Source organism: Centropristis striata, chromosome 17 (genome assembly GCF_030273125.1).
Source record: "Centropristis striata isolate RG_2023a ecotype Rhode Island chromosome 17, C.striata_1.0, whole genome shotgun sequence".
NCBI classification, from domain to species: Eukaryota; Metazoa; Chordata; class Actinopteri; order Perciformes; family Serranidae; genus Centropristis; species Centropristis striata.
In genome coordinates, this window is record NC_081533.1 from 3,831,023 (window position 1) to 3,853,475 (window position 22,453).

The 22,453-nt window shown below is 39.3% G+C and overlaps 2 protein-coding genes across 2 annotated transcripts in view; one reads left to right on the top strand and one right to left on the bottom strand.

Annotated features, from left to right (window-relative positions):
• LOC131989470 (uncharacterized) overlaps positions 1–22,453 on the bottom strand; it is a 299,290-nt gene that overhangs the window by 16,086 nt on the left and 260,751 nt on the right. The window contains exons 7-8 of the mRNA XM_059354702.1: positions 15,458–16,523; positions 9,226–9,958 (exon numbers count right to left, since the gene is read on the bottom strand). Coding sequence (XP_059210685.1) covers positions 9,226–9,958; positions 15,458–16,523 — 1,799 coding nt within the window. The remainder of the gene's footprint in view (positions 1–9,225; positions 9,959–15,457; positions 16,524–22,453) is intronic.
• Positions 2,955–6,890, top strand: LOC131989503 (zinc finger protein 271-like). Its single transcript, XM_059354744.1, has 3 exons — positions 2,955–3,011; positions 3,672–3,745; positions 5,586–6,890. The coding sequence occupies exons 2-3, from the start codon at positions 3,728–3,730 to the stop codon at positions 6,435–6,437; spliced, it is 870 nt and encodes a 289-aa protein (XP_059210727.1). The 5' UTR covers positions 2,955–3,011; positions 3,672–3,727; the 3' UTR covers positions 6,438–6,890.

Genomic DNA, 22,453 nt, shown 5'->3' on the forward strand with positions numbered 1-22,453 from the left:
GAGACACCCGAGTCCTCAGTTTTACTTCATTTTATTACAATACGTCAAGAAATGTGCAGTTACAGAGTCTCTGGGTTCAATCTACACGTCCCTGACATCACATTAGGCTGGTCAGTTCATGAGGTCTGGACCAAGCTACTTTCCCTTTAACCTTTTTTATATCCTAAAAAATGTAGGTAGAACTCTCCAGAAGTCGCCTCCTCGATCCGCTGATTTGTCAGTTTATTGCTTACGTGGACATGTCATGTCACCAAGCAGAGAAGACAGTTATCTTTCTGCTTCAGAACATCATGTCCGTGACCTGACCTATTAACAAAACTTTCACACAACCTCCTGCCTAGCTATGACTTGCAGAGATATTATTGGTGACACAGAATTTGCAATATCCATGTAAAATATAAAACAAAAAACATATATTTTTGTGATTATGGAATCTTACTCTAAGTAGGACAGAGGAAGTTTAAGCAGATGCAGTAAATGTATTTAGTTTAATCACAGTTTAAAAACAATATTAGCACATGATCCTTGTATCAAAGCATATTGCATGCACAGAGAGGACACACACACACACACACACACACACACACACAGGGGAGGGGTGAAAATGGAGAATCTTTTATAACAAGCACTATTCAACATGTGGGGAAAAGGAATTTATCTCACAGAGGATGGAAGTGTGGGGGAGATGGAGGCAGAAGCTGGTGGGGGAGGTGTGGGGTCTCCTAAGCCTCTTTCAGCCTGACCTGACCCCCCTCCCCCCCAATCTACTCCCACTGATCCGGACCAGTCAAAGAAACCTGATCATGACTCCCTCCACTCTGGAACAAAGACACACAGCTTTGACTTTTTAAAAACCTCCTCTGAATGCAATCTGCTACTTTGGAGCTGAAAGAAAATAAAAAGTATTAAATCAGTTGGACTCACTTCAAGATGAAGACTGGAGCCTGCTGGTCTACTGGGGACCTCCATGTGCTGCTTCTCCTCCTTCATTCTGCTCTGTTCTGCTCCTGCTCCTGGTCTCCACTGGGACTACATGCCCCGCCCCCCGCTGACTCCTATTGGCTGAGCCATGAAACGCTGTTCATCCAATCAGAGCAAACAATTTCTATTATATGTTCTTTTGGCTGTGATGTCCTAGTTTTTCTACATTTTTTTCTCATTATCGTTTTAAACTGAACTTATCTTTACTTACCTGTATATTGTTAAAATAATTGATTATTTTCTATATTGGTAAATGATTTTATGCTTGATTTCTGCTTCTCTGTTGTCTGTCTCTGTTCTCTGTCTCTGTGAGTGACGCAGGTCACTATCAAAGGTCAAAACTTGCGTGTAATAAATATCTCTATGCATTTATATTAAGTCAGACAATATGATTTTGATACAATGATTATGTCTGTGTGTTAATGTTATAACATATATTTCATTGTCTGTTTCATATTTTTTGGACTTTTAGAATCTATGTGAGACAGTGAAAATTCTTTGACTCTGTAGACATAATATCTTTGTTACACAAAACAAGGCAGGAGGTTTTTTGTTGAATGTTCTGGAGAAGAGGCCAGGTCAGGATGGCCTTGTCCGCGGCAGCAAGCATCCAGGTGGCGTTGTGTTAATTAAAACTGGCGAATCAGCGATCAAGAAGGCGGAACTTCCTGGAAGAAATCGACCAGCATGTTTTGTAAACAAATGTTAGTATTTTAATGGGTTCAGGGAGAGAGTCGTGGTTCAGACTTCGCGAACTGAAACACGTCTGTTTGTATTCAGGGACATGAGTTTTTGAACCCGGAGATTCTCTGTAAAGTGCACATTTTTTGACGTATTGTAATAAAACTATGTTAAACTGAGAACTTGGACGTCTCCAGCTCTTCATTTCCCCATCAACGAACTGCGCAGAAAAATGGTGAGGTTTTTTCTGTTGGTGACAGATTATCAATTTTCAAGGTTTCCTCATGCAATTTTTCTAACACCTCCTCTTCATGTGCTGTGTTGTTATATTCTGAGCTTCTCTCTGAAACTAAAGACTGACAGCAGTAACTGAGTCTGACTGAGGTGGTTTGATCCAGTGAGGAGGAAGAGGAGATGAATAAACAGAGACACTAAAACACCCCAGAGTTCAAACTTAGACTGAACAAACCTTTATACTTGTTAAATTCTGACGAAATCAAAATATTGCTGGAAGCATGATTTGATTTAATTCTGTTTTTTTCCAGTAAAGGTGATTGTTGCTGTTGAACCTGCATCCTGTCAGAGTTGTTGCTTCTTATTAAATGTTTGCACACAAAGAGAAGCTTTGACTCTTCGTTTCAAACTGCTAATTCATGATTCATTATTTGCTGACCTGTTGTTATTGTCATTCTCAGCATCAACATGATCATTATTATTAATTATCTGACACCAGTAAGATAAGATATATAACATTTTAGACCAGAATGAACATTTCCATTTTATGACAATTTATACTTATAATCCACTACATATAACTGACAGCGTTTGTTATTTTTCAGGGTGACATTTAACATGAACATGTTTTTAAAATGTATGATTAATGAACATTTTTATATTAATAATTAGGTGCTGATTCCATAGAGCTGCAGAACTTATATATTTACATATATTTTATATATTGCAGTGAAATACAAGGACATAGTGAGGAAAATGTAAAAAGAGCACAACAAGACCCTGAAACTGCTTATTTGGGTTTAGAGGGTTAACAGGAACAGAAGCATTCATATAATTTCATTTTTAAAAAGTGTTTTAAACCATATATGAACTAAATGAGTGTAGATTAAAGACAGCCACAGCAGGGGGACTGACAAGAGAAAAAAAGTGACATAAAGCCAACAGTGATGTTCTGGCCAATCACAGCACAGTCACAGAAGTGGGCGTGGCCTAAAGTGGGTTGACACCTTTCTTGTGATGGTGCAGAGAACAGACACAGAGACAAAGAGAGAGAAGAAAAGGAGCAGAAGAGGAGAGTAAACCGCTGCTGGATCCTGTTTCTGAGCAAACATCTGGTGAGTTCACACTTTATTTTCTGCTCTGTTTTCTTTATGTTGTTCTTCTCCTGCAGCTGTTAACCTTTCTCCTTCTTCTTGTTGACACGGGAAGTTCTTCTTCTGGACTTTAGATCACGCTGTGTGTTGTAGAGTTCAGTGCTTACTGAAGTGCTTTTAATGTGAGCTGCAATGAGATTACGCTTGATACATAAATGTCAGATACGACATTTCTGCAGTGGTGCTGTGTGTGTGTGTGTGTGTGTGTGTGTATGTGTGTGTGTGGTGGTTAGAGCACATCAACATGTCAGAATGAAGCACACACTCATTAGACTCTAAAACACAAAGTATTCACATGAATGTTGTGTTGTTTCTGTCTTCATCTTATTTGGAAAAGCAAAAATCCATCTTTGTCTCACCACACACACACACACACACCGCCAAGAGAGAGGAGCAACTATTTACACAGAGACTCTCAAACTGTTGACACATTAGGCTGCTATCAAAAAGAAGACACATGGAGAAACAGTCGACACTGGAGGGAACTTTTGATCTAGAACAGTTGTAATAAAACAGGTAAAAGCCCAAGGATGGCTCAAGATGTTCATGTTTATTCAGGATATATATGTTTATATATTTATTTATATCCTCATCGTGTGTCTCTGTTTGTTGACTTCACAGCTCAAGAGACACTTCTGACTCCAGGACGTACGTCTGAAAGAAGAAGAAGAAGAAGAATGAGTCCTCCAAGAAAGGTCAGATCACTCTAATGAACTTGAGTTTGTGTTTGTGTGTTTTTTTTAATTCTGTTCTCTTTACTTTAGATATAATCTCCTCTTTAGACCCCGTAGTATTAGTGTTTTATTGTTAGTATTAATATTTTATAAGATCAGTTTTTCAATTATTTTAAATATTCGAAAAACTGATTATATTATGATATGAATAGTTTTTAATTAAAGTTTGACGTTTGTTTTGAATGAAATATTATTCAAATATAATAAGAATATTTAATTCAGATTTCTAAATATAGAATATTGTGTACATTTTTTAATTTGTTTTTATTGTTATGACATTTAATATGAGTTGTATAAGTATTACAATATTATTAAAGGGATTAAAAAAGAAATACAATATAAATATTGTACTTGTTGTTCAACAAGATATATGAATACTATTTAATTATTATTATTATGTAGAGTATTATTAAGGTATTTTATACTATATACTTTATAATGTCCATCCAACTGTCCCATAGAGACTAATGAGAACTGGGAACAGACATTTCTAGAAGAAAAACACAGTTTTCTAACCTGCAATGTTGCTCACATTTTTTTTTTTCACATTTTTTTTTTTCACATTAAACGTACATCAACGCGTTCAGGGGAGATTTATCTCTCTGATGAGACTAATATTTTGTTGTTTGTTTGTTTGACTTAGGTTTTTGAGAAAACAAGAGCAGTTTGAGAGGTGTGGTTTCCATTAAATGACTCTCTCAGCTGTTAGATATCAGCTGATAGTCTGTGCCCCTCCCCTCTCCACTCATCACCATAGCAACCAGCCAGCATGAGTGAGCCAGGACAGGATGACCCAGGTCTTCAAAATAAAAACCCATAAAGTAACTATATCTAATAATGTGGGTGCCTTTGATCTCATTGGCTTACTTTAACTCATAAAAAGCATATTACTATGTCAAACAATATGGGAATAAATGAATCAAATCTGCATTGATGGACAGGAAAAGTTTTATTCAGCAGGCAGATTAATACCGACGATTCTGCAGAATTAATGAAACAGCACAAGAAATGCACATGTAAACCACAGACTGACTCTCCACCCCCCATCCAGACATGTTTATTATCTCAAAACAATCCGTGTTTCTTCCAAACTTGGCCTTCACTATTTGGACATTCCTCCCCTACTCCCACAATCTTTCAAGGCCCTAGTTAGGACAGGCTGAGCCTTGTGATGTTTCACTCATCTAGTTACCTAGTGGGATCCAGTTCCCACCAGATCACATGAACCCGGTTCCCAGAACATTTTTTGACAAAAAGATGATTAATTTTGATATTGTTCTGTTGCTTCCAGTAGCTACTTTATTTCTTCACCAGAACGTCCCCCCTCCCTTACTGTCGCCCCTGGTTACACTCACAACTGGCTGTGCTTTCAAGTCTTGATAGGGGAAAACAAAATATTGACCTGAGTCTGTCGGGGACCTTGTGTTCCCAAGCTCAGGCCAGAAGAAGAGATAACGATGAGACTAGGAAAATATAGAAAATGTGTTATTTACTTTTTTTGGTATTTGCGAAACACATAGAATGATTTGAGTAATTTAAATTTCCTTCCACACTTGCTTTGTATAAATGTATGTTTATTTTTATTGCAACAATCCAAAAGAATCACAGATACTGTCCAGAATAAAGGTACTGCTTGTCAAAATATACGCTGAAAGGAAAATATTACTTAGTAACATTGACTTGAACATTGAGGGTTATGTTGTACAGACGTGATCTAAATATTACTGATGGTTTTAGATAGATTGCTTGACCATCGCATCTCACTCACACTCTCTCTTTTTCATTTTGTCTGTTGCTATAGAAACCAGGAGAACGCGAGGGACTCAAACATCACCGCTGTGAGCTCTGTGTTCACCAATGGGTTCACACTGGAGAGAAACCGTACAGCTGTGACCAATGTGGGAACGCTTTCACCACGACACAGAGCCTGAGACGACATCAACGTGTTCACAACGGAGAGAAACCGTACAGCTGTGACCAGTGTGGGAACGCTTTCACCACGACACAAAGCCTGAGACAACATCAACACATTCACACTGGAGAGAAACCCTACAGCTGTGACCAGTGTGAAAAAACTTTTTCGCAAAGAGGTCACCTTGTTGCTCACCGACGCATTCACACTGGAGAGAAACCGTACAGCTGCGACCAGTGTGGGAACGCTTTCACCACAACACAAAGCCTGAGACAACATCAACACATTCACACTGGAGAGAAACCCTACAGCTGTGACCAGTGTGGAAGCGATTTCAACACGGCAAATGGCCTGAGACGACATCAACGTGTTCACAGCGGAGAGAAACCGTACAGCTGCGACCAGTGTGGCAGTACTTTTTCACAAAGGTACCACCTTAATGTTCACCAACGGGTTCACACTGGAGAGAAACCGTACAGCTGTGACCAGTGTGAAAAAACGTTTTCGAATGGAAGTAACCTTGTTAATCACCGACGCGTTCACACTGGAGAGAAACCATACAGCTGTGACCAGTGTGGCAGTACTTTTTCAGAAAGACACAGCCTGAATGTTCACCAACGGGTTCACACCGGGGAGAAACCGTACAGTTGTGACCAGTGTGAAAAAACATTTTCGCAAAGAAGTAACCTTGTTCTTCACCAACGTGTTCACACTGGAGAGAAACCGTACAGCTGTGACTAATATGGCCATGCTTTCACTAGTGCAAAGAGCCTGCGACGACATCAACGCAGTCATACTGTAGACAAACCGTATTAGTTTGACCAATGTGGGTAAATGTCTTCTCATAGTAGAACCTTTAAAGCTCACCAGTGCATTCAAAGGATGTCTCATTTACCGTTTTTAGAGCCAAGCTAGCTATTTCTTCATGCCTCCTCTCCATGTGCTGTGTTGTTACATTCTGAGCTTCCCTCTGAAACTAAAGACTGAAAACAGTAACTGAGTCTGACTGCAGTGGTTTGATCCAGTGAGGAGGAAGAGGAGATGAATAAACAGAGAGAGAACTGTCATTCTCAGCATCAACATGGTCATTATTATTAATTATCTGACACCAGTAAGATAATAAATATCATTAAAACCTGCACAGCCTGTAATCGGTGTTGGAATGTAACTTATTACATTTACTCAAGTACTGTACTTAAGCAAAATAATACGTTAGTTTTACTTAAGTACAATATTTCCATTTTAATTCACTCTATACTTATAATCCACTACATTCAACTGAAAGCTTTAGTTATTTTACCAGTTAAGCTTTAACATGAAAAAAATGTTTAAATAAATATGTATTGAAGATTCTTACATGAATCCAGGATTAAACACCTGAAAAAAGACATTTTTAATCTGGATTTTTATTCTCTGTTAAGTTTCTATTATTTAGAATTTTTATTGTATTTCAATGTGTTGACTTGTATTTGGTTTCCTGTATTTTTATTCTTGCCATATATATTGTTGGGGATGGATTGATATGATAAACTCTGTAACTTTAGTTAAGTGCTCCACGTCAGCAGTGTTTGCATTACTGCTGGAAAACATGTTTATATGTCTGGATCGATACAGATGTTCACATCTGCACTGACTAACCAAACATGGATCATCACACGTCTCCAACTTGGAGGGACAAAGTGCGTCTCTCTGCAAATAACATCTGCGTGCCATGGGACCATCAACTCAATGAATTCTTGTAACTTGGTCAGATCTTCTTGATCCTATTTGGCTGATAGAACTCTGTCCCTATCCAGCTGAACAGTGTGATGTGACTCTGTACATGATTGCTGATTATTCCATATATTATCTTCGATTAAAAAAAACTTAAAGACAAGCAAGTTTTAAATAATTTTTATTTCTCAGAAAGGAATCACTCAATAAATTCCTCAACAGGCATTTTTATGGATTTTAAAATTTGACCAATTTTGACAAAAATCAACATTTTAAAATTTGACAAATTTTGACAAAAACTACATGCTTTAAAATGACTTTTTTTTTTTTTTTTTTTCTCGACATCCCTTAATAATTTCTGGCCATAGCATTCTCTAATATGTATCAACAGACTATAATAGGGGCATCTCAAACATTTTTAGGCATTTTAAAAATTGACCAATTATGACTTTTTTTAAAATTTTAGACATGCCTTAATTTGATGGTTTTCTGTAATTTCTGGCCATACTATGCACTAATATGTATCAATAGACTGTAGTTGGGCAATTTCAAGCATTTTAGGCATTTTTTAAAGTTGATCGATTTTTACAGAAATTGAAAATCTATAGTATGACTTTTTTCAAATTTTGGACAACCCTTAATATGTTTTTTTCTGCAATTTCTGGCCATACTCATATCTAAACATCAGACACAGACATGAAGGTGGTTGGACAGACTGGTCTAAAGAGCTGGTTCTGTGGTTGGAGCCAGGTTGGACAGTGTGTCCAACCTGGCTCCAACCACAGAACCAGCTCTTTAGACCAGGTGGAGGAGGTGGTGGGGAGATGACCTGTCAACATGTTCCAGGCCATCCTGAAATACCCAGATCATCCGCTACACAAAACCTTTATGGACCAAAAAACAGCAGTGGACGGCTCCTCTCTCTCCGTTGCAGGACAGAGAGATACAACAGAGCCTTCTCTCCTACAGCCATCAGGCTGTCTCACTCTAACAGAGAAAACAGACTCACTGAATTTACCCTCAGGGATAAAAAAAAAAAAAAAAAAAAAAAGGAATTTTGATTGATTTGACTATAATTGGGCCATTTTAGGCATTTTGAAAGTTGTTCACTTTTGAAAAAAAATCGACATGCTATAGTTTGACGTTTTTTGTTGACCAAATTTTTTACATTCCATAAAATGTGTTTTTTTGTGTCATTTGTGGCTATACTATGCTTTAATATCAATCAATAGACTATAATTGGGTCATTTTAAAAAAAATTTAAGCATTTTTAAATTTCACCATTTTGACAAAAAACAACATGCTATAGTATGACTTTTTTGTTGTCGTCCAATTCTTGGACATCCAATAATATGGTGTTTTTCTACATACATACATACAATTTAGCTGTATTTATTATATTACTGATGTCAGATAATTAAAGATAATGATTAACTGAGAAAGCTTCTTTGTGTCCAAACATTTAATGAAAATATTTAAAAAAACAGGATTATTAAAGCAACAACTTGAGATATATAAAATCATGTTTACAACAATATTTTGATTTTGTCAGAATGTCTAAAGAATAAAGGTTTGTTGAGTCTAAGTTTGAACTCTGGAGTGTTTTTGTGTCTCTGTTTATTCATCTCCTCTTCCTCCTCACTGGATCAAACCACCGCAGTAAGACTCAGTTACTGCTGTCAGTCTTTAGTTTCAGAGGGAAGCTCAGAATATAACAACACAGTACATGGAGAGGAGGCATGAAGAAATAACTAGCTTGACTATAAAAATGGTGAAGAAGACTTTGTGTGAGCGCATTGGTGAGCTTTAAGGTTACCAGTCTGAGAAAACATTTTCCCACATTGCTCACACCAGTAAGGTTTCTCTCCAGTGTGAATGCGTTGGTGAACTTTAAGGGAACTACTCTGAGAAAACCTTTTCCCACATTGTTCACACCAGTACGGTTTCTCTCCAGTGTGAATGCGTTGGTGAACTTTAAGGTGACTACTCCGAGAAAACCTTTTCCCACATTGTTCACACCAGTACGGTTTCTCTCCCATGTGAACTTGTATATGTTCTCTCAGATTCTGTGCTGTGGTGAAAGCCTTCCGACATTGGTAGCAGCCGTACGGCTTTGCTCCAATGTGAATGGGTTGATGTTGTCTCAGGCCCTGTGATGTGGTGAAAGCTTTTACACATTGATCACAGTTGTACAGTTTCTCTCCAGTATGACTACGTTCATGGTTTCTCAGGCTCTGTGCCGTGGTGAAAGCTTTCCCACATTGGTCACAGCTGTACGGCTTCTCTCCAGTGTGAATGCGTTGATGTCGTCTCAGGGTCGTTGCCATGGTGAAAGCGCTCCCACACTGGTCACAGCTGTACGGTTTCTCCCCAGTATGAATACGATAATGTTGCCTCAGGGTCTGTGTTGTGGTGAAAGTGTTCCCACACTGGTCACAGCTGTACGGTTTCTCTCCAGTATGAATGCGTTGATGTTGTCTCAGGCTCTGTGTCGTGGTGAAGACGTTCCCACACTGGTCACAGCTGTAAGGTTTCTCCCCAGTGTGAACCTGTAGGTGACGCCTTAAACTTCGAGCTGTGGTGAAGGATTTGTCACACAGCTGACAGCAGTGATGTTTGAGTCCCTCTCTTTCTCCCGGTTTCTATAGCAACAAACAGACAGAAAGAGTGAGGGTCAGTTTGAGGCATGATAGTATGTTGCTTTTCAAGAATTATCACTTTGTGTTTAGTGTTTTTTATAATTTTGTTTTTTATAGTTTATAATGGGTGTGTATTGGACTGAATGTTCAGAGTTAGAGTGGATGACATCACAGCTTGAGTGAAGAGAGGCTGGGACAATTTAAAAAAAAAACTTTGCTGGTTCCCACAGCTTGTTCTCTTCATACACAGGGTTATGCCATGAAACAAGAACACATTTTTAGGGAAGATTGAAGAGAAATGTTTGCTGTTCTCAGACATTCTCTGTACAGCACTTTGGAGACATTTTTCTTGTTTAAATGTGCTATACAAATAAAGTGGATTGCATTCTACTCTGGAATCAATGGGACGTACAGATTTCTTTCAGTGAGTCTGAATGTCACAGAAACTCCAATCCAAACGATAGAAACTAATGAGAACTAGGACCAGACATTTCTAGAAGTAACAGAGAAAGACAGTTTTCTAACCCACCTCCTTGCTGACATATTTTTTTACAAGACAAGTGAAAATTACATTAACCTTCATCAGAAAATTTTCTTCTCGATGATAATAATATTTTGTTGTTATGACTCACCATGTTTGAAAAAAATAAGAGCAGTTTGAGAGGTGAGCTCTCCATTGAATGACCTTTCTCAGCTGTTAGATATAGTGTGCCCCTCCCCTCTCCACTCTGCTGCTCTAATCACAGCAGCAACCAGCAGAGGCAGGATGAGCCAGGCCTTCAAAATAAAAGCCCAGAATGGTATCTGGACAATATGCAAAAGTGCAAAGCATTGTGGGATCAGTGAGCCTCATTGTTCTCTGTGAGCATTCTCCTGAGGACTCATGAAACAACAACAGAGTCTCATCAGGATGAAACCAGGAAACACTAAATATTCAAAGATTGATTCAGCATCAAGAAGAAACCTGCAGCGGTTCAAACTGATGATTTTACTCTTTATGGTTTCATTAATATTCACACATGTATGTGTCTAAGTTCTGTCTGCACCAACTTACATTCACACAAACAGATGTCGCCATTTTTATCTGCAGGGAGCAGAGAAGAGTCTGATTCTAATAAAGTTACACAGAGAAGGAAAAGTTCAATAAACTACTTTTGATTTGATGGAAAAAGAAACTAAAGCTGGAGCTTTTTAGAGCTGATGGAAGTGAATGTGATCAGAGTTTATTAAAGCTGGAACCAGTCTGTAGTTTGTCCCTCACAACAAAGAAAAACACGTGAACACAAAGCCTGGAGCGGTTTGAACCGGTTTTACAAACTCACATTCACACATGAACAACCAGGAACCCCTCCCCCACTGAGCCGGACCCCCCAAAGAGACCTGATTCAGGATTAAATGCCTCCAGGAACAAAGAAAACCGTTTTTAAGAAACTCCTCCGACTGCAATCTGCTAATTTCGGAGCTCAAACACACAAAGAAAACAGAAAGTATTTCATCTGTTCCACTCACTTCAGAGCTCGAGCCTGCTGCTGGTCTACTGGGGACCTCCGGGTCCTGGTTCTCCTCCATTCCGCTCTGTGCTTCTCCTGCTCCTGACCTCCGCCGGGACTGCTGGACTTTAGATCCTGGTCTGGACAACTCCCTCACGGCTTTGTAGCGTCTCGTTAAGCCCCGCCCACACCCGGTGCGTCTTCTTCTCCTGTTTTTGCCGGTTTGCAAACAGCTTTCAGGATCATTAGCGCCACCTTCTGACAGGAGCGTGGATCAGATTTAATTCTTTATTTTACTATACATATATAGGACAAAAATAAACAATAAATACCGTTCCTATATTCTCCTGATGAGTCATGTTTTATGTTAAAATATAAATATTGAATTATTCTAGTAATGATTAATTTAATCTGAATTTGATGTTTTTCTTTTGCCGTCTGTTTCTGAGAATCAATAAATTATGAGTTGATCCTCTGTTTCCTGTTCCAACACTGACACATTTACACAATATCATAAATGTTTTATTATTCAGACCAGTGTGTCCAAATCTGCTCCAGATAACATCAGAAACCAGAAAGAGATCTTTAAAGACCGTCATTGTCATTAGACTTTGAAATTGTGGTGGCCTCTCTCTCTCTCTCTCTCTCTCTCTCTCTCTCTCTCTCTCTCTCTCTCTCTCTCTCTCTCTCTCTCTCTCTCTCTCTCTCTCTCTCTCTCCAAAAAAAAGAACATATACATAAACATATAAAGATGACACAGTGTGAAATATAGAAAACAGTAAAAACTGCTTTAAAATAGATTTTACTTCTGTATATACATGTGCAGGTTATTTACAGGGAGATAGTTGTTGAAAGTTTAATAAATAACTTTTATTTTCAGTTTGTTTGTTCCTGTAGAAACGCAGCATCAGTTCCTGTGGGGGCGGGGCCTGTTTCAGTCATTGTTGGGTCTTTTTGACCAGGCATGAGGTGTTGGAGGTCCAAGTGAGGTGATTTAACACGTTGACTCCAAGGAAGGGGGAGGTGGTCACTTGTCTTTGTTCTCCTGAAGTCAACCATCGTCTCCTTTGTCTTGGAGGTGTGAAGGAGCAGGTTGTTGTCCCGACACCACTCAGTCACATGTTGCACCTCCAGCCTGCACGCCGTCTCCTCAGTCCCACTATTGTTGTGTCACCTGTGAGTTGAATGATGCAGCTGGAGGTGTGGATGGGGCTGCAGTCATGTGTGAAGAGTGTGAGGAGCCTGTGGTCGGTTTGTGTTCTCAGAGCACTTCATGACTGATGCTGTTAACGACACTGTGCCACAGTCATTCAGGCTCTTCACAGAAGTCTTTTCAGGCTCTGGAATGATGGTGGAGGACTGAGGCATGTGGGAACAAAAGCTGCTTCAAGTGAGAGGATGAATATTTCAGTAAACACCTCGGTGAGCTGTTGGGCTCCATCTCACAGCTCAAAACTGTTTTCACTATCATAAACACACAATATACTCGTTGTTTGCAGAACTGTGATGAATATAATAAAGTATTATTGCAGCAGAGTTTTGAGTTTTAATGTTTTATTTCATCATTCATGACTGAACGACTCTGATGTGTTATTGATACACGGCCTTAATTCAAGGTTTGATTATCACTTTATATCAGTCGGCTCATAATATCTGTTGTATTCGCTGGATTTCTCAATGAAAAATGTCGAGTTCAGCTAATATTCCACTGACGGTAATATTAAGAAACATTAAAATCCAGACGAAGGAGCTGCTTCATGTGAGCAGCATTTTACTGTTGTCAGCATAGGGCTCATTTTAACTACAGAATATGCTGTTATGTACTAATTTATTGAAGAATTTAACAAATGATTCCTTAGCGAGAAATAAAAAGTATTTAAAACATGCTTTTCTTTAAGTAACTTTAATACAAGTTGATATATTGAAAAAATACAAAGATTATAATGAGTATACAAGTCAGACAAGAATAGCAATCATGTACAAACAGAGTCACATCACACTGTTCAGCTGGATAGGGACAGAGTTCCATCAGCCAAATAGGATCAAGAAGATCTGACCAAGTTACAAGAATTCATTGAGTTGATGGTCCGATGGCACGCAGATGTTATTTGAAGAGAGACGCACTTTGTCCCTCCAAGCTGGAGACGTGTGATGATCCATGTTTGGTGAGTCAGTGCAGATGTGAACATCTGTATCGATCCAGACATATAAACATGTTTTCCAGCAGTAATGCAAACACTGCTGATGTGGAGAACTTAACTCAAAGGAACTGAAGTTACAGAGTTTAGTAGTTACAGAAAAAAATAATAGAAAACCAAATACAAGTGAACACATTGAAATAAAATAAAAAATTCTAAAATAAAAAAGCACAACACAGAATGAAAATCCAGATAAAACATTTCTTTTTTTCAGTTGTTTAATCTTGGATTCATGTCAGAATCTTCAATAATTGAACATTTAAAAAAAATCATGTTAAATCTCAACTGGTAAAATAACTAAAGATGCCAGTTAAATGTAGTGGGTTATAAGTATAGAGTGAATTAAAATGGAAATATTCAACTTACGACTCCCAAAAAACTTTGCTTAAGTACAGTACTTGGACAAATGTCGTAAGTTACATTCCAGCACCGATTACAGGCTGTGCAGGTTTTAATGCTATTTATTATGTTACTGGTGTCAGATCATTAATAATAATGACCATATTGATGCTGACAATGAAAGTAACAATAGATCAATATTTAAAATGATATTTTGATTTTTTTTCATAATTCCAAAAGAATAAAGGTTTGTTCAGTCTAAAGCCTGATTTCCACCGGGCGCGTTACTGCAGCGTCACGTCAGCGTCGCGTTCGCCGTTGCAAATAGGTAACACTCTAATCAATGAGAGCGTTTCCACCGGGCGCGCTGCGTAACGTTACTGCAGCGTCTCAGCAGCGTCTCTACGCGAGCATTAGGTAGGACTTCTATTTCTCCGCAAGACGCTGCCAAATCGCGTAAATCTCAACAGAGCAGATCGCACCAGACAGGAAGTCTGACTCAGAATCAGCGTAAAACACTTCCGCCCCCTTTCAAAATAAAACACAATATGCAGTTCATGCAGCCTAAAACTACTTCACATCAACATTATGTTATGACCGGAGCATCAGATCAGCAATCAATCAATCAATCAATCAATCAATCAATCAATCAATCAATCAATCAATCAAAGGGTCTCAGAGGATCGGCGACACGGACGACAAGAGACTGATTGTTGAAGTGGAACATCATACAATCATTTATGACATAACATATTGTTTTTATAAGGATAGATGGTCAGATCAACAGATCTTTCACGTCAGAAAAGCAAAGTAAGCTGTTGGTTGTTGTTGTTGTTGTTTACTTTACACACACAGTTTATCCATAGACTGTATAAATAGAGTTTAGAGTTTATCACGGGATCTTGCGGTCTCCCGTATGGTCAGGATTATCGCGTGATAACGTTATCTCGCGTGTATACGACCGGATCGCTAAGCTGACGTGACGCTGCTGTAACGCGCCCGGTGTGAATTGACGCCGGGCAGAAGACGCAGCAAAACCGCGGTGGAGCCGTGCTGCTGCTGTAACGCGCCCGGTGGAAATCCCCAGTAAGTTGGAAATCTGGAGTGTTTTTGTGTGTCTGTTTATTCATCTCCTCTTCCTCCTCACTGGATCAAACCACCTCAGTCAGACTCAGTTACTGCTGTCAGTCTTTAGTTTCAGAGAGAAGTTCAGTATATAACAACACAGCACATGAAGAGGAGGCATGAATAAATAACTAGCTTGGTTCTAAAAAGGCTTAAGAAGACTTTGTGTGAATGCGTTGGTGTTTTTTAAGGATACTCATCTCAGAAAATGTTTTCCCACATTGGTCACACCAGTATGGTTTCTCTCCAGTGTCAACTCGTAAGTGGACTTTAAGGTCACCACTTTGTGAAAAGGTTTTCCCACATTGTTCACACCAGTATGGTTTCTCTCCAGTGTGAACACGTCGGTGAACATTAAGGTGGTCACTTTGTGAAAAGGTATTACCACACTGGCTACATCTGTACGGTTTCTCTCCAGTGTGAACACGTTGATGTCGTCTCAGGCTCTGTGCCGTGGTGAAATCACTCCCACACTGGTCACACCAGTATGGTTTCTCTCCAGTGTGAACTCGTAAGTGGACTTTAAGGTCACCACTTTGTGAAAAGGTTTTCCCACATTGTTCACACCAGTATGGTTTCTCTCCAGTGTGAACACGTTGATGTCGTCTCAGGCTCTGTGCCGTGGTGAAATCACTCCCACACTGGTCACAGCTGTAGGGCTTCTCTCCAGTGTGAACCCGTCGGTGAACATTAAGGCTGTCACTTTGTGAAAAAGTATTACCACACTGGTCGCAGCTGTACGGTTTCTCTCCAGTGTGAACACGTCGGTGAACATTAAGGTGGTCACTTTGTGAAAAAGTATTACCACACTGGTCGCAGCTGTACGGTTTCTCTCCAGTGTGAACACGTTGATGTCGTCTTAGGCTCTGTGCCGTGGTGAAATCACTCCCACACTGGTCACAGCTGTAGGGCTTCTCTCCAGTGTGAACGCGTCGGTGAGCAACAAGGTGACCTTTTTGTGAAAAAGTTTTCTCACACTGCTCACAGCTGTACGGTTTCTCTCCAGTGTGAACACGTTGATGTTGTCTCAGGACCTGTGCCGTGGTGAAAGCGTTCCCACACTGGTCACAGCTGTACGGCTTCTCTCCAGAGTGAATTAGTTTATGTTGTCTCAGGCTCTTTGCCGTGGTGAAATCACTCCCACATTGGTCACAGCTGTAGGGCTTCTCTCCAGTGTGAACGCGTCGGTGAGCAACAAGGTGACCTCTTTGTGAAAAAGTTTTCTCACACTGCTCACAGCTGTACGGTTTCTCTCCAGTGTGAACACGTTGATGTTGTCTCAGGACCTGTGCCGTGGTGAAAGCTTTCCCACATTGGTCACAGCTGTACGTTTTCTCTCTGGTGAGAACACGTTGATGTTCTCTCAGGTCCTTTGCCGTGGTGAAAGCGTTCCCACACTGGTCAAAGCTGTACGGTTTCTCTCCAGTGTGAACCCATTGGTGAACCTTCAGGCGTCCAGCTGTTGTGAAGGATTTCTCACAGAGCTCACAGCGGTGATGCTTGAGTCCCTCTCGTTCTCCCAGTTTCTATAGCAACAGACAAAAAGAAAAAGAGAGAGTGTGAGTGAGATGCTATGGTGAAGCAATCTATCTAAAACCATCAGTAATATTTAGATCACGTCTGTACAACATAACCCTCAATGTTCAAGTCAGTGTTACTAAGTAATATTTTCCTTTCAGCTTATTTTTTGACAAGCAGTACCTTAATTCTGGACAGTATCTGTGGTTCTTTTGGATTGTTGCAATAAAAATAAACATACATTTATACAAAGTAAGTGTGGAAAGAAATTTAAATTACTCAAATCATTCTATGTGTTTCATATTTATTCATGAGCATCACAAATACCAAAAAAAGTAAATAGCACATTTTCTATATTTTCCTAGTCTCATCATTATCTCTTTTTCCGGCCTGAGCTTGGGAACACAAGGTCCCCGACAGACTCAGGTCAATATTTTGTTTTCCCCTATCAAGACTTGCGAGCACAGCCAGTTGTGAGTGTAACCAGGGGCAACAGTAAGGGAGGGGGGAAGTTCTGGTGAAGAAATAAAGTAGCTACTGGAAGCAACAGAACAATATCATAATGAATCATCTTTTTGTCAAAAAATGTTCTGGGAACCGGGTTCATGTGATCTGGTGGGAACTGGATCCCACTAGGTTACTAGATGAGTGAAACATCACAAGGCTCAGCCTGTCCTAACTAGGGCCTTGAAAGATTGTGGGAGTAGGGGAGGAACGTCCAAATAGTGAAGGCCAAGTTTGGAAGAAACACGGATTGTTTTGAGATAATAAACATGTCTGGATGGGGGGTGGAGAGTCAGTCTGTGCATGTTCATGTGCATTTCTTGTGCTCTTTCATTAATTCTGCAGAATCGTCGGTATTAATCTGCCTGCTGAATAAAACTTTTCCTGTCCATCAATGCAGATTTGATTCATTTGTTCCCATATTGTTTGACATAGTAATATGCTTTTTATGAGTTAAAGTAAGTCAATGAGATCAAAGGCACCCACATTATTAGATATAGTTACTTTATGGGTTTTTATTTTGAAGACCTGGTTGCTATGGTGATGAGTGGAGAGGGGAGGGGCACAGACTATCAGCTGATATCTAACAGCTGAGAAAGTCATTTAATGGAAATCACACCTCTAGAACTGCTCTTGTTTTCTCAAAAACCTAAGTCCTAACAACAAAATATTAGTCTCATCAGAGAGATAAATCTCCCCTGAACGCGTTGATGTACGTTTAATGTCTGTAGCAAAAAAAATGTGAGCAACATTGCAGGTTAGAAAACTGTGTTTTTCTTCTAGAAATGTCTGTTCCCAGTTCTCATTAGTCTCTATGGGACAGTTGGATGGACATTATAAAATATTAATACTAATAATAAAACACTAATACTACGGGGTCTAAAGAGGAGATTATATCTAAATTAAAGAGAACAAAATTGAAAAAAAAAAACCACACAAACACAAACTCAAGTTCATTAGAGTGATCTGACCTTTCTTGGAGGACTCATTCTTCTTCTTCTTTCAGACGTACGTCCTGGAATCAGAAGTGTCTCGTGACACAGATGAGCTGTGAAGTCAACAAACAGAGACACACGATGAGGATATAAATAAATATATAAACATATATATCCTGAATAAACATGAACATCCTGAGCCATCCTTGGGCTTTTACCTGTTTTATTACAACTGTTCTAGATCAAAAGTTCCCTCCAGTGTCGACTGTTTCTCCATGTGTCTTCTTTTTGATAGCAGCCTAATGTGTCAACAGTTTACCTAATGTGTCAACAGTGTGTCAACACACACACACACACACACAACCACACACACACACACACCACTGCAGAAATGTCGTATCTGACCTTTATGTATCAAGCGTAATCTCATTGCAGCTCACATTAAAAGCACTTCAGTAAGCACTGAACTCTACAACACACAGCGTGATCTAAAGTCCAGAAGAAGAACTTCCCGTGTCAACAAGAAGAAGGAGAAAGGTTAACAGCTGCAGGAGAAGAACAACATAAAGAAAACAGAGCAGAAAATAAAGTGTGAACTCACCAGATGTTTGCTCAGAAACAGGATCCAGCAGCGGTTTACTCTCCTCTTCTGCTCCTTTTCTTCTCTCTCTTTGTCTCTGTGTCTGTTCTCTGCACCGTCATAAGAAAGGTGTCGACCCACTTTAGGCCACGCCCACTTCTGTGACTGTGCTGTGATTGGCCAGAACATCACAGTTGGCTTTATGTCACTTTTTTCTCTCTTGTTATGTTTCTGCAGCCTTCAGTCACCCTGCTGTGGCTGTCTTTAATCTACACTCATTTAGTTCACATATGGTTTAAAACACTTTTTAAAAATTAAATTGTTCCTGTTAACCCTCTAAACCCCAACAAGCAGTTTCAGGGTCTTTTTGTGCTCTTTTTACATTTTCCTCACTGTGTCCTTGTATTTCACTGCAATATATAAAATATATGTAAATATAAAAGTTCTGCAGCTCTATGGAATCAGCACCTAATTATTAATATAAAAATGTTCATTAATCATACATTTTAAAAACATGTTCATGTTAAATGTCACCCTGAAAAATAACAAAAGCTGTCAGTTATATGTAGTGGATTATAAGTATAAAGTGTCATAAAATGGAAATGTTCATTCTGGTCTAAAATTAGTTTATTTTAAGCGCTGATATCTTGCCAGATATCAGCTCTTAAAATAAACTTTAATCAGCTATTTTTGTTGTTATCATTATATTTGTCCAAACAAATGTACCTTTAGTTGTACCAGGCATTAAAATGAACAAGAAACTGGAGGGATGGTCGAATATTTTTTTCCATGACTGTACATAAATAGAATAAAAATAAACAATAAATAACGTTCCTATATTCTATATTATGTTCCAGAAAGCAGGTTTTCTGAAAACCTCGAGTATGTTAACCCTGAAATGAGGGAAACTCAGCTCCGGCTGAAAAACATCTACTGCACATTGAAATAGCCACTGAATTATTTTTACTAAAATCAGTCAAATATGATTAAAATGAATTACAGTCCTTCCTGTTTGAACAATGTTCTTATTTTTCATTTCCAGCTGCTTCCACGTCAGGATCACAACTAAAGGAAATAAAGTTTAGCTTTAATACCATTTCACCAGTTTCTACCTGTAATATTAAACATGTGATGAGCAGAAACATTCCTTTGTTCTGATTGGCCGTCCAGGGTGTAGTCCCGCCCCCCGTCTATCAATGTCAGCTGTGATTGGTCCAGCCAATGAGTGAGTGACTGTCCAAATCCTCTTTGTTGTTAATATTTTAACATCTTCAGCTGTTTGTTTCCATGACAATAATAAAAATGATCTATTTTCATATATTTGACCTCTGAATGTTTAATTTATAAGCTGAATAACTCAATTCAATATATAGTATATTTAATGAATTTTTATTTGTGGGAACTATTTAACAAATCATTCAGTTCAACAATCAGTTTGTCCAAACAAAAGAAAAAAATATTTTAATAAAATTCAACAGCGACTCAAACATGATGAACAAACATTTAAAGTAAACGTAGCAGATGAAATGAGAGCAGAAGATCTTTGTGATCATCAGCTCCATTTAAAGGTCTGATGGTGTAAATGATGAGAGCTGTAACCTGCAGACAGGTGAGACTTTCTAAAGCAGAGCAGCTCCCTTCAGTAAAGAGCTCCCTCTGCTGCTCCTCACCACTAATAACAGCTTTTATATCAGCAAACATACAGTCCAATGAAATAATGACAGTAAACAACAGCCACGTTTAACAAACCAGAATAAAACAGTAACAAAACATTGATTTTAATATTGCATATTACTCAAATAACCTGAAGTTTTAAAGTGCTTTGTTATAATTTATTTGACCTCTGAATGTTGAAGTGAATGTGAGTCAATATTAAAAAACAACAGACATTTAAATCAGCTGTATGGAGGTCAAACAAACTCACACTTTTCTTCCAGACGTGAGAAAATATAAACTTTAGTGTTATCTCTCTGTGTTCAGGACAAAGAGGAAAGTAACTGAAGTTGATACAAAAAGAATGAATGATGAGTTTCAATAGACTTCTGTTATCATTTCTCTCGTGTGTCTGTGAAGCATCAAAGTTGTTGATATTGTTACCTGCTGATATGTTGATGTGTTCTGACTTTTTGTTTTGTTAAAGTTGTTGATTAAACTGTTTCCTCTAATCCACCTGGTGGACTGTAACTTTTATCAAATCCACCTCTGAAGCAGAAATCTTGTTTCTTACTCAGACAGTAACAGAAACAGAGAGTGAACAGAGCTGCTGCTGTCAGTCCACAGTAGAGGAGCATCCTTCCTCCACTCTCTGGTTGTGGTCCACTTCCTGTTGGAGGAGGATCTGTTCCCTGACTTGGTGTGTTTGGTGTCTCAGGTTGGGGCCGATCCCTCGCTGCTGCAAAGACAACAAACACATCTGACTCATTCATGTCAAGAAAAACATTTTACTAGAGAATAAAAATCAACATCCACGACAGATAAAAATGTTACAGATTTACAGAAACTACAAGAAGGAAGTTTAAGAACTCTGGAAGTTCATCATCATGATACTCAGGTTCATAGAGGTCTAAAGAAGTTGATGATTTCAACGTGTTAAAGTTTTACTGGATCAACTTACCAGAGACGTTGAGTCGACATGTGCGAGAGCTCGAATCAAAACCTGTGGACACTTCACACTTATAAAGTCCAGAGTCATTGATCCTGAGTCTGGACACATGAAGTCTGAGTCGTCCTTCTCTGAGGACGTCTTTGTCAAACTGGACTCATCCTGCAAACTGTTGATCCTGAGACTCTGAGACCTCAACACCTTCATGGAGATGGAACAGTTTAAAACATGTCAGCTCAACGTCTCTAAATAACTAGAAATGAACTCTTAAAACAAGATAAATTGACGGGGGATGACGTGATCATGGCCGACTGAAGACGTGTTTTCGTTGAGCTCCCGCTCCCACATTGATTTTATTTAAATTTATCTGCAAGTTAATGCTCCTTTCTTGACTCATCACACCAGCACAGTGCTGAAAGATCTACCGATAAGAAGAAAAGTGACGTTTTGATAGTTTGCAATGTCGAAACAAACGAAGATTCAGCCACGGAAACAGCCTAATGCTGCAGCTGCTAATGCTAATGTTAGCCAAGCAACAAACTCTCCACAGCAAATAGACACGGCTTCACCAACTAACATCATGGAAACCGAAGCGCTGATTCACAAGGTAACTCAAAATTTCAGCGACGTTATGGAGACGAAACTTTCAAAGTTTTCCGAGACTCTGGAAAAAATTTCCACAACTTTAGAGAGCCAGTCCAAACGCATTACTGCCACGGAGCAGCGAGTTTCGGACGTTGAGGACATAGTGGCTGATCTGGAGACCAGGCTCGGTGAAGCAGAAAAGAAAATGAAGCAAATGGCTCATGGCATGGATGATATGGAGAACCGAAGCAGACGGGACAACATCCGTGTCCTGAATCTCGAAGAGGGCACGGAGGGAAATCGCCCTATACAGTTTTTTGAGTCCTGGCTGCCTACTATACTTGGACTTGGACCGGCGAACCCCGAGACGAAAAGCCGCATTAAAATTGACCGGGCGCACCGCAGCCTGGGACCGCGAGGAGCACGTCCCCGACCGGTTGTTATTAAGCTCCACAACTCCAGAGACAAATTACGCATAATGGCAGCAGTGCGGGGGAAAACTAACCTGGAACATGAAGGACAGCGGATC